The sequence below is a fragment of the Oncorhynchus mykiss genome, chromosome 23, assembly GCF_013265735.2.
Source record: "Oncorhynchus mykiss isolate Arlee chromosome 23, USDA_OmykA_1.1, whole genome shotgun sequence".
Taxonomy (NCBI): domain Eukaryota; kingdom Metazoa; phylum Chordata; class Actinopteri; order Salmoniformes; family Salmonidae; genus Oncorhynchus; species Oncorhynchus mykiss.
Window position 1 is genome coordinate 18266036 of NC_048587.1, and position 13403 is coordinate 18279438.

At 44.3% G+C, this 13403-nt stretch overlaps 1 protein-coding gene across 2 annotated transcripts in view; it reads left to right on the top strand.

Moving 5' to 3' along the window:
- Window positions 1–3618: 3618 nt before the first annotated feature.
- The window catches only part of LOC100136626 (glutamate dehydrogenase, mitochondrial), a 30625-nt gene continuing 20840 nt past the window's right edge, over window positions 3619–13403 (top strand). The window contains exon 1 of one of the 2 annotated variants that reach the window (XM_021580360.2): window positions 3619–4293. In XM_021580360.2, the coding sequence (XP_021436035.2) occupies window positions 3891–4293 (403 nt within the window). In that variant the 5' untranslated portion in view covers window positions 3619–3890. The remainder of the gene's footprint in view (window positions 4294–13403) is intronic. The other variant, XM_021580359.2, reaches the window with a different exon arrangement.

Consider the following 13403-nt stretch of genomic DNA (forward strand, 5'->3'; position numbering starts at 1 on the left):
GAAAAACAGCCCCAGACCATTATTCCTCCTCCACCAAACTTTACAGTTGGCACAGTGCATTGGGGCAAGTAGCATTCTCCTCGCATCTGCCAAACCCAGATGGTGAAGCAAGATTAATCACGCCAGAGAACACGTTTCCACTCCTCAAGAGTCCAATGGTGGTGAGCTTTACACCACTCCAGCTGACGCTTAGCATTCGACATGGTGATCTTAGGCTTGTGCATGGCTGCTCTGCCATGGAAACCCATTTCATTAAGCTCCCGATGAACAGTTCTTGTGCTGAAGTTTCTTCCAGAGGCAGTTTGGAAATCGGTAGTGAGTGTTGCAACCAAGGACAGACAATTTATGCCCTACGCACTTCAGCGGTCCCGTTCTGTGAGTTTGTGTGGCCTACCACTTCACGGCTGAGCTGTTGTTATTCCTAGAAGTTTCCACTTCACAATAACAGCACTCACAGTTGACAGGGGAAGTTCCATCAGGGCAGAAATTTGACGAACTGACTAGTTGGACAGGTGACAACCTATGACGGTGCCACATTGAGTCACTGAGCTCTTCAGTAAGGCCATTCTACTGCCAATGTTTGTCCATGGAGATTGCATGGCTGTGTGCTCAATTGTATACACCTGCCAGCAACGGGTGTGGCGGAAATAGCCAAATCCACTCATTTGAAGGGGTGTCCACATACTGACTGGGATAAATTATTTCCTCTTCTGGCACACAGCTTCAGGTTAGTCCTCGTTGAGGAAGATGTACGTTCCTCCCAAGTTCTTGGCTCTTTCCAGAACAGCTACGTTGTCCTTGAACCTCAGGAACTGGACCACTATCGGCCTGGGCCTGTCACCTGGGTTGGTGGTGGGTTTTCCAGTCCTGTGGGCACACTCCATCTCAATCTTCCTGTGGTCCATCTTCAGTTTCTCCAAGATTATTTACCTCACTTTGTCCCCAGACTCCATCCAGGGCTCGTGGAGATTCTGAAATTCCGTTGTTGTTGTTCTGCCTGGACTGTCCCTCGAGATAATCTGATTTCTCTGTCATTATTATCATGAATTCACATACAGAACTGATGTCCTCGCTCAATGATTTACAGATTGCTGTCATCTTGCCATTATGTTTTAACTCATCGAGCTGACCCTGGGAGAACTTTTCAGGTCGTCTTTTATTAGTTGACTCCACCAGTATTTGGACAACACTTGAAGATATTTTCTTCTTGTTGGAACAACTGCTTGTAGAACTATTTGTTTGTTTAAAAGATCCTTCACCTGTGGTAGAGACACCACGGAAATGGAACCATTTCCCTGTTTGACCGCTAGGTTTTATGGGTATTATGACACCTCCACTGTGGGGTTCTATTCTACAAATGCAAATTAACCCTCTATGCTACCACATAATTCACTGTACAGGATTACACAAAAGTATTGACATTTAGCTTTAAATCAACATCAAGACAACAGGGACATGTTCAGTAAGAGAACGTTGTGGAGGCTGCAGATAGAAATGCCAAGACTAGAGCTGATGTGATTCCTTATTATCAGTGGCAATTTTAGCATGTAAATCTTGGCGGGGCAAACTCAATATATTTTTGATTTTTACCCCTTTTTCTTCCCAATTCTGTGATATCCAATTGGTAGTTAGTCTTGTCTCATCACTGCAACTCCGGTACGGACTCGGGAGAGGCGAAGGTAGAGAGCAGTGCGTCCTCCAAAACAAAACCCAGCCAAGCCGCACTGCTTCTTGACACAATGCCCGCTTAACAAGGAAGCCAGCCGCACCAATGTGTCAGAGAGAACACTGTACACCTGGCAACCCTGTCAGAGTGCATTGCGCCTGGCCCGCCACAGGAGTCACTAGAGCGCGATGGGACAAGAACATCCCTGCTGGCCAAACTTTCCCCTAACGCGGACAGGGCTGGGCCAACTGTGCGCCGCCCCATGGGTATCCCGGTCGCAGCTGGCTGCAACAGAGCCTGGACTCGAACAAGGATCTCTAGTGGCACAACTAGCACTGCCTTAGACCACTGCGCCACTCACGAGGCCAAACTCAACAATAAACAATACATTAATTGCACTATAACGGTGACAAACAGTGCCTACATAAAGCTGTTCCATAAAGATGTCCTTTTCAGCCCCATGGAGTGAATCCTTACCACCGCTACAGCTGGCTATCAGCGAAGCCTTGTCGAAAGAGTTCATTCAGCCTCATTTACTGCCTTTTTAAAAACATAGCTGATAAGGCTGACTTTCTTAAACAAATGTGGTTTCTACTGACAATTGAGATGTACAAACTATGGCATAAGGGAACGATGAGCAATGCGTAATTTTAAGACCTTAATGAGTGAGCTAAGACGGAAGGAGTCAATATAACAATTTGTTTAGCACTTTTGAATGTACAGTGACAGAATTCAGAACATGGGCCGTTCTTACAGTATTCTCCCTGTACACAAAGTCAGAACCGTAGTATAAATAAAGGGGGCCTATAAGCAGACAATGAAATCTCTTACAATAGTCGATGACATTTCTCTAAAACAGGCTATAGGCTACATGTGCAACACCAAGTCAGAACAGTAGGTTAAGTTATGAGGGGGGAAAGGGACCAAATTATTAGGGTGAGGCACATGGGCTACTAACAGCTTACTACACAACAGACTTAGTATTACTTTCTTTGCTACAGTACACATATCACATAATTTATGCAGTAGCATACATGACATTTTTGGACCTTGATGTTCTTTGCTTACTTGAACAGGAAGGTGGTGCAGAGGTCCTTCTTCTGGACAAATTGTCATCAACTTTGTCATTCTCTGGATTTATAGTGCTTTCAAGACAACTGGGAACTCGTAAAAAAACAAAACAAATGTAAAATCATGACATCAGTGATCTTCAGGTCGGAGCTCTTGAAAGACGTTTGAATTCCTGAATTGGATAACCGTTTTACCCAGTCTGAGCTCGTTTTTCCGAGTTCCCAGTTGTGAGTTTACAGTTGTTTATTCAACCCTTTCTGGTCCATGGGGTTGCATGTGAATGTTTATCCTTTAAAGCTTGAAAAAGACATGAACCACACACCCTCTCTACTAAATAGCAGGCTAGTGATTGCTTTGCAACATTTGCAGTTTGCCACTGACTCCAAAATATGAGTGACATAACACTGAGCAAATCACAGCGCAACTAGAGAACATAACCAACCCCTCCCTAATCTTTGTATTTTCTGCTGGCTGCTCCACCACCAGATAGGTGTTTCAGGCTAGCTCTGTCCTGCATTTTGCAGCTGCCTTACTCTAGAAAGCAAAAAAAGATACCATGTTTTTATGCGATTTCAATAACTCAATAATGTTTTTTGTTACACTGTTTGCAAACTGATATGTAACACCTTTAATACCAAAATAGCATGCAAAACAGACAAACTACTTATTTTTTGCTAAACAGATGGGGCTCAACATGTGGGGCTCTGCCCTGTAATGGGGTATTCATTACGCCGATTCTGTTGAAAAACGTTTCTTAACCGAAAGCAAACTGAACGAAACTGGGTGGGAACTACCTGAATTTGTCCAAAATAAATGATTGTGCTAGTTGGAAAACGGAACGTTTCCAATTGTTTGGCTAATGATTCTCCTGCGGAACGCTGCCCAGGGAGCGGAAAAATGTGTCGCGGAGACGCGCATTACTTCGCATGCGCGTTCAAGTGGAACCCTCCCCAGTGAGGTGGGCATACACACAAACACGCCTGTTCTCTAAAGAAACGGAATGCACGACTGCTGTCAGATCAGTACGAAACGGGACAGGACCAGAAGGAGCAGTTGTCTCGTTACACGTTTGTTTTCCCTCTACCCATTTCATTGTCTTCCCCTCACTTTGCTTTAAGTTTCATTCGTTACTAACGCCTTAACTCAGTGAAAAATGTACAGGTATTTCGGAGAATTACTTACTCGTGGAGCAAGCAGTGCTCTGGCCTCGGGATGTGTCAAGTCGGCTCTTCCAGTTTCCGCGTCGTTGATGCGGATGCGCCACTACAGCGAGGTCGCAGGAGAGAAAGATGCAGATGACCCCAACTTCTTTGGAATGGTGGAGGGATTCTTTGACCGCGGTGCAAATATCGTTGAGGATAAACTGGTGGAGGACCTAAAGAACAAGGAGACGCCAGTGCAGAAGAGACACCGAGTACGCGGAATTCTCAAGATCATCAAGCCCTGCAACCATATACTGAGTGTATCGTTCCCTATCAAGCGAGACGATGGCGAATGGGAGGTGATTGAGGGATATCGTGCCCAGCACAGCCAACACAGGACCCCCTGTAAAGGAGGTAAGCCGGCGAATGGGTGGTGCTGAAGCGGAGTATAGCTAGCATGCTATCTAGCCTATCAAGTTGAGAAGCGGGTAGCTGCAGCCCAAATGGCCTAAGGTTTTTAGAACTAACCCAACTGGACTACACCCTGTCATTTCCAATTGGAACAAATGAGCCATAGTGGGCAGAACTAAGCACGACCTAGCGAGATCCTATTGGCTCGATCTAGTATCGTCTGCATATTTCAGCTAGGGAACGCCTACTTTGCGTGTTCAATAACTCAATTCACATTTACACTCCTAAACAACGCTATTAAAAAAAAAACTTTTCATAACAGATTCTAGTTTTGGGAACATCAAACTGTATTGAGATCAAATGTTTCATCGTTGACAACATTTGCAGAATGTCGGCTAAAATCCATCTCGTTCCATCTTCTCCCACTTCCATATTTGGTAGTGAGTGAAAACGCCAATTGGATGCTTCACATTTAAACATCCAGTGAAATATCTGTCTCATTGTTCTGTCTGTGATAGGGCGGCTGGAGTACGGGCGAGTGGGTGTGTCGAAAGAAAAGTAGTGGGTGTGTCGAAAGCGCTCCGCTATAGAGGGAGTTATTTTATGCTGTCCAGGTTTGAACCGGGCAATGGCCCATGTCATCTGGCGAAAAGGGTGGGTGCGGAGCGCCCATCTCAAACCAAACCGTAATCTTTGCCTCTAGGTCATGTTGTCAACCAGGCAGCATGGTGCATCTTCCAGAAACATAAATCTCTTTTGTAATAAAATAAATGTTAGAATTTTCATTGGGAAGGCAGATAAAAAACTTATCAAAAGCAGTCACTTTTGCATGGGAACACAGAATCATACTAATTACTATAGGTGCTTAATTATTTAACGTTTGGTTTTTGAGAGGACATGGCCACCTGACAGAGCGGGGCACCAAATAAGATGTTCAGTTTAAAAAAGGTTAATTAAGGATACAAGAATCTGTACATACAGTGGGGCAAAAAAGTATTTAGTCAGCCACCAATTGTGCAAGTTCACCCACTTAAAAAGATGAGAGGCCTGTAATTTTCATCATAGGTACACTTCAACTATAACAGACAAAATTAGAAAAAAAATCCAGAAAATCACATTGTAGGATTTTCAATTAATTTATTTGTAAATTATGGTGGAAAATAGTGGAAAATAAGTAAGTCTACAGACAAGCAAGATTTCTGGCTCTCACAGACCTGTAAGTTCTTCTTTAAGAGGCTCCTCTGTCCTCCACTCGTTACCTGTATTAATGGCACCTGTTTGAACTTGTTATCAGTATAAAAGACACCTGTCCACAACCTCAAACAGTCACACTCCAAACTCCACTATGGCCAAGACCAAAGAGCTGTCAAAGGACACCAGAAACAAAATTGTAGACCTGCACCAGGCTGGGAAGACTGAATCTGCAATAGGTAAGCAGCTTGGTTTGAAGAAATCAACTGTGGGAGCAATTATTAGGAATTGGAAGACATACAAGACCACTGATAATCTCCCTCGATCTGGGGCTCCACGCAAGATCTCACCCCGTGGGGTCAAAATGATCACAAGAACGGTGAGCAAAAATCCCAGAACCACACGGTGTGACCTAGTGAATGACCTGCAGAGAGCTGGGACCAAAGTAAAAAAGCCTACCATCAGTAACACACTACGCCGCCAGGGACTCAAATCCTGCAGTGCCAGACGTGTCCCCCTGCTTAAGTCAGTACATGTCCAGGCCCATCTGAAGTTTGCTAGAGAGCATTTGGATGATCCAGAAGAAGATTGGGAGAATGTCATATGGTCAGATGAAACCAAAATATAACTTTTTGGTAAAAACTCAACTCGTCGTGTTTAGAGGACAAATAATGCTGAGTTGCATCCAAAGAACACCATACCTACTGTGAAGCATGGGGGTTGAAACATCATGCTTTGGGGATGTTTTTCTGCAAAGGGACCAGAACGACTGATCCGTGTAAAGGAAAGAATGAATGAGGCCATGTATCGTGATATTTTGAGTGAAAACCTCCTTCCATCAGCAAGGGCATTGAAGATGAAATGTGGCTGGGTCTTTCAGCATGATAATGATCCCAAACACAGCGCCCGGGCAACGATGGAGTGGCTTCGTAAGAAGCATTTCAAGGTCCTGGAGTGGCCTAGCCAGTCTCCAGATCTCAACCCCATAGAAAATCTTTGGAGGGAGTTGAAAGTCTGTGTTGCCCAGCAACAGCCCCAAAACATCACTGCTCTAGAGGAGATCTGCATGGAGGAATGGGCCAAAATACCAGCAACAGTGTGTGAAAACCTTGTGAAGACTTACAGAAAACTCTGTCATTGCCAACAAAGGGTATATAACAAAGTATTTAGATAAACTCATGTTATTGACCAAATACTTATTTTCCACCATAATTTGCAAATAAATTCATTAAAAATCCTACAATGTCATTTTCTGGATTTTTTTTCTCACATTTTGTCTGTCATAGTTGAAGTGTACATATGATGAAAATTACAGGCCTCTCGCATCTTTTTAAGTGGGAGAACTTGCATAATTGGTGGCTGACTAAATACTTTTTTGCCCCACTGTATCTGGCTGTGTTGGCAAAATCATTACATATCCCATCTAGCCAGGCTGGGAGAGGCTTCCTGATGTCACAGTTCCAAGACCAGTCATGCCGTGTTCAAAACAACAGGTAACTCGTAAATCTTCAGGCCTCTTTTTAGATCTCTGACTTTCAGACCTAGATATCACTGACCTCAGGATTTGACCTCGCATTTTTCTGCGTCCCCAGTTGTCTTGAAAGCACCATAATATCTGAAAATGTAGCTAACACGTGTAATAGGCTGACCACACCGCTCGCGCATGCTTTGCAAATTAAATGTAGAAGTCTGTTATTCAATTATTGCACCCACACTGCTCGCGAGTGTCTGCATTTCCAAGGGGATAAAATAGAACTCCTTACTATTTCTGACCTAGATCGCACTGCAAGTCCTGCCTCTCCCATCTCCTCATTGGTTTATAGAAGCAGGTACCCACGTGCCATCTCCTCATTGGTTATACCCACGTGGGTGATTGAAAGACGAACTGTGTTGCTGGTTGTCGTGGTAATACCATGAAAGTTTAGACGCCAATCACCATATAAATTCAAGGATGAAAAAGCCTGGAAGGAGGAAACATGACTAGAAACGATTCGATTGACCGTTTTTATGTGTGGATTAACCTCTCTGGGATATGTGGTACGCCACCTCGCCAACAGCCAGTGAAATTGCAGGGCGCCAAATTCAAACAACAGAAATCTCATAATGAAAATTCCTTAAACATACAAGTATTATACACCATTTTAAAGATAAACTTCTTGTTAATCCAGCCACAGTGTCTGATTTCAAAAAGGCTTTACGGCGACAGCACACCTTGCGATTATGTTAGGTCAGCGCCCAGCCACAGAGAAACATACAGCCATTTTCCAAAGAAGGAGAGGTGTCACAAAAGACAGAAATAGCATTAAAATGAATCACTAACCTTTGATCTTCACCGGATGGCACTCCCAGGACTCCATTTTAGACAATAAATGTGTGTTTTGTTCGATAAAGTTAATCTTTATGTCCAAAAACCTCCTTTGAAATTGCCATGTTATGTTCAGAAATGCATTGTCTCAAACAAATATCTGGTGAAAGTGCAGAGAGCCACATCAAATTACAGAAATACTCATCATAAACATTGATTCAAGATACAAGTGTTATACATACGATTAAAGAAACTTCTCCTTAATGCAACCGCTGTGTCAGATATCCAAAAAGGCTTTACGGCGAAAGCACACCATGCGATTATGTTAGGTTAGCTCCTAGCCACAGAAAACCATTCAGCCATTTTCCAAACAAGGAGAGGTGTCACAAGTCAAAAATAGCATTAAAATTAATCACTTACCTTTGATATTCATCTGATGGCACTCCCAGGTCTCCATGTTAGACAATAAATGTTTGTTTTCGATAAAGTTCATCTTTATGTCCAAATACCTCCTTTTTGTTAGAGCGTTTAGTCCAGTAATCCAAATGCACAATGCGCACTCTCAAATAAGACAAATTGTTTTATCATAAATCTTCAATAATATTCCAACCGGACAATTCTTTTGTCATTGGAAAGGAAAGGAAAGGAAAGGAAAGGAAAGGGAAGGGAAGGGAACGGAACGGAGCTCGCGCGCGATAAACAACTCAAGGCTTTCAGCCTGACCACTGGTTGAAACAGCTCTTATTCTCTCCCCTTTCACAGTAGAAGCCTGAAACGACTTTCTAAAGACTCTTGACATCTAGTGGAAGCCGTAGGAAGTGACGGCTTCAGAATCTGACCCCATAGACACTGTATATTAGATAGGCAATCACTTTTTAAAAAAACAACAAACCTCAGATTTCCCACTTTCGGGTTGGATTTTTCTCAGGTTTTTGCCTGCCATATGAGTTCTGTTATACTCACAGACATTATTTTAACAGTTTTGGAAACGTTAGTGTTTTCTATCCAAATCTACTAATTATATGCATATTCTAGCTTCTGGGCCTGAGTAGCAGGCAGTTTACTCTGGGCACCTTATTCATCCAAGCTACTCAATACTGCCCCCTGTTCCCAAAGAAGTTAATTTTCGGAGTAGAGGACATTGTGTATTTCAGGTAAAATAACAACCGAATGTTTAGATCCCAGGACAAATTAGCTAGCAACAGCAAGTTCGCTTGCTAGCTAATTTGTCCTATTTAGCTAACTAGCTAAATTGCCATAAATGTTTAATGCTTTTTGACCTGTCCCCAATTTAATGTCATTGGTTCAGAGTTTGTTTTGATATTTTAACCTGCGTGTCGTGATTGCATTTGGTGTAGGTGGACAAAATAAATGTATGCACGATGGCACATGCGCGCAGCCGGTTTGGGTTCCGTGTTAGCCCTTGGCACTGCAGACCCTCGTTGGCGCAATTTAATAACATAGATTTCTAAATTTACGCGACGCGAGCGGTGTCGTCAGCCTGTTACCCATATACCTGGATGAACTCTTCTCCTCTGTCATGGATGCCATGGTTGCCCTTAGCTAACCAACTGCGTTCAATGTTGGCTGGCTAGCTAACATTAGGCTTTAACTAGCAATGTAAATGGCTTTCTGAGATACCAATAACATTACTACACAGGTTGTAGAAAAGGCCCATGGAGTTGGTGGAAGAATCCCTTCATTCATGGCCACTTGCTCAGCTGGGCCAGGGGCACTTTAATTAGGTCAGGTGGAAATGTCAGACAGATCTCAACTCATTAAAAAGAGGAAATCGCCATCGCCCGATCTCGCTGCTTTCTCTTCCTTAACTCCGTCTAATCCAGACGTTCTGTGCGTCCATGAATCCACAGACTACCCAGTAAATATACCACTTCATGGTTAAAGGAATTCCTGCCTCAGTCTCATCCATTCCTGTCACCTGACCTGTGACCACCTGTTCACCTTCACTGTCAGTCATGCTACCTGTCCACTAATCTTTCAATGGTCCTTCGAGCAGGATGATGACTGAACCAAAGACAGGTGAAAAGGAAATGGAGAAGGAAGAATTGTCTGATTGATTCCGTACTTGATAAAGTACGGAATCTCCTGTCCAAAGGGGATTTCAAGGTCCGACAATGGGCGAGTAACAGAGCGGAGGTTATCCAGCACCCCCCGCCACAAGCCAGGTCGAGTAGCAGTGAACTATGGCTTTCGCAGTCTGGCGCTAACCCACAAGAGCCCAGTCTAGGACTGAGATGGAGCTGCATACCAGATACCGTGGGGGACAAGCACTGCTCAGCCCTGAGTACGGAAACCCCCACTCTGCGCACCATCTATCCGAACCTGGCCAGTCAATACAATCCCCTTGGGTATATCCTGCCATACACAACCCAGGCCAAAGTCTTAGTCCAGGACCTGTGGCAGACCAAGAGGGACTGGGATGAACCAATCCACCCGGCTGACCTAGTAGAACGATGGATCTGTTGGGAAACAGAGTTATCGGAACTCTCTGAAGTCCAAATGCCAACTGGGATGACCAACTGGGATCATGCTTGGAACTGCATGTGTTCTGCATGTGTTCTGTGACGCTTCGGAGTGCATCTAAGAGTGCAGGATAAAGCAGGCCACACCCATGTCTCCTTTGTCATGGCCAGGTCCAGTGTCGCACCCAAGAAGCAGTTGTCAATGCCTAGGCTGGAACTAAGTGCTGCCCTTTCCGGAGCCCAGTTGGCCTCTCGGAGTCCTGCAGGTATAAAGTGTTCGTCGGAACTCGTATTGCGGAAACCCAAGACCTAACAGAAGTCCAGGACTGGAGGTATGTTGACAGCGTAAACAATCCTGCTGATGACGTTACTCGGGGTAAAACCCTTAAGGAACTGGCTCAACCCCATCGCTGGAACTTGGGACCACCATTTTTGTCCCAACCAGAGAACAAGTGGTCGACAGCTCTGTCGTCCGGCCCCTCCGCAACCAACTGAAGCTCATGAGTTAAGGAAGTCCGCCCAATGCTACAGCGGAACCAACAACCGCTCTCCCTGACCTAGCACAATACCTAACACTGCCAGATCTGATCTTCGCCACAAACCGGACCTCAGATGGGGTGGCTTCCATACCCACCTCCCTCGCGGCAGAGACACTACTCCTCCAGCATGCACAAGCAGTTAGCTTCCCTGAGGAGCTGAAAGCCGGTAGGGAAGTGGCTAAGGACAGCCATCTTCTCTCTTGCCCCAGAATATGACCAAATCCTCGGGGTGATCAGAGTCGGAGGGAGGCTGCACATAATGTTAGCCAGCGAGCCAGCCAGCTAACGTTAGCTAGCTAGCTAACAGTACGCCTTAACTTGCAATAAAAACAACTCTCTGACAAAATTAGAATGTATAATATCTGAAAATGTAGCTAGACTCTTACCCGTCCGTATACATTGATGAACGCTGCTCCCTCTCTATCATGGATGCCATGTTTGCCCTTAATTTGAAGATGTAATCCGGAGATTTTATACGACAGCCGCCCGTGTTCTCTTTTCGATTCCCACCGCATTTGCAATCATAATCATCGCTTCAACCAAGCATTCCACTGATTTCAAAACTTGATCAACTTATTCCATGACAACACTGTTGATTGCTATTTCTTCCCCATCACGGACATCAGAAGCCTCTGCAATGTTTGATTCAATGGAAATGTTGGAAATGGAAATGTTTTACCTAAATCGGGGATTTCCTCATTGTCTGATTCATTCAAAGTAAGAGAGAGTGACCAAGGCATGATCATCCTCCAGAAAATAGTCCATCACAACATTTTCCCACTCCACTGATCTTTGTCGATAACACCTGTTAAATTCAGTTGTGAGCAGCAGAAACACTTTTGCAGTTTTTTGTGATATCTTTAAAAAAAAGCTGTCGTACGCGGCCTCCTGAGTGCCACAGCGGTCTAAGGCACTGCATTGTGGTGCTTGAGACGTCACTATAGACCTGGGTTCGATCCCAGGCTGTGTCACAACCAGCCATATCAGGAGTCCCATAGGGCTGTGCACAATTGGCCCAGCGTCGTCTGGGGAAGGGGAGGGACGTGCCTCATACGCCGAGCTTCCTGAAACGGGTTGCATTTTGTCTTGTGCTCTTTCCAGGGGTCACTCGTAAAGAAAGGGGGAGAACCGATTACATATTGTCCCTGGTGACCTTTATGACCTAGTCATATAATGAAACCCATTCCAGCTCTGGTGACCAACTCAAAGGCAGGAAGGGTGATCCTGGTTCCCGTGTTAATGTGTAATTGTAAATCACCCCCGTTGTGCATGGCCTCCTCGTGGGCCCTCGTAACAACACCACATTACATACAAAACCGACACGCACCAGAGAGTGAGGGAGAGTAGCACAATCACCAGATGGTGCCACAAAGTAGTATGGGTTGCACCTCCGTCACTAGGTCGCATCATTGCCATTGTTATCAACGTTCCACAGACGCTACAGCCACATTGGTGTCCAAAAGTAGAACGGGGGCTAATGACTGTTTCGCCTAGTGATGTAGTCGAGTCACTAAACCTAGAGTCCAAATCGAGTCCCAAGTCCCCTGTACTCAAGACCAAGTGACTCGACCATTGGTGACTGACAAGTCCTAGTCCCAGTGCTCAAGTCCTGGTCTGAGTCACTGGATCCACATGAACTCAAAATAAAGTCAGATATAGTGTAGTGGTAAGAGGAATTTTGTCAAATTGTTTGTCTTTCCTTTCTTTCTGTGCCACCACGTTTGCATATAGACTACTGGTAATGTTACCAGGCCCACATTCAGTTGCAAAACGTTCTTGAACGTTACAGGTAGAAATACCATGAATAGAGCCAACGTTATTCCTTATTCAACATGTCAGAAGTATGCTTGTTCTACATAGCATATTTCTATCTGAATATTAGTCTTGCTGCCGGCACCCCAGGTTGTTAGCTATAGCTAGCTAATGCGGCAGGGTAGCCTAGTGGTTAGAGCATTGGACTAGTAACCGGAAGGTTGCAAGTTCAAACCCCCAAGCTGACAAGGTACAAATCTGTCGTTCTGCCCCTGAACAGGCAGTTAACCCACTGTTCCTAGGCCGTCATTGAAAATAAGAATTTGTTCTTAATTGACTTGCCTAGTTAAATAAAGGTAAAATAAAAAAAAGGAGGTAACATGACTGAACAAGGTGTAGCCTAAACCAATGATTAATAGTCCAGTCCACAAGTAGCTTACTTTTAGAACGGACCTCGATATGCTTTATGAATGTAAAATGCAGTGCCGCTATTATGGGTCATATATTTTGAACGTTAAGGGCTAGAATCAAGACGTTTTCTCTTAGGAAAAGAGTAAGACTTGGTTACAGAACCTGGCTATGAAATGTAAGGGGGAGGGTTGAACGCGAGTACAAAGAGTCTACTTTTCTATACTTAAGGGAGAGAAACATAACTAGACAGTTGTTTTACTATGAAATCCAATGCATTATTAATTAAGTATAGCAGCTGGTGTTTCTTAACCAGGCGAAGGGTAGCTAACTAGAAGGCTGGTGGTGACAGATTTTAGTCACAGATGTTTTAGTCAACTAAAATGAAATTATATATCAAAAAATATTCTGGGTCTATTTCAGTTAGTCTCGTCA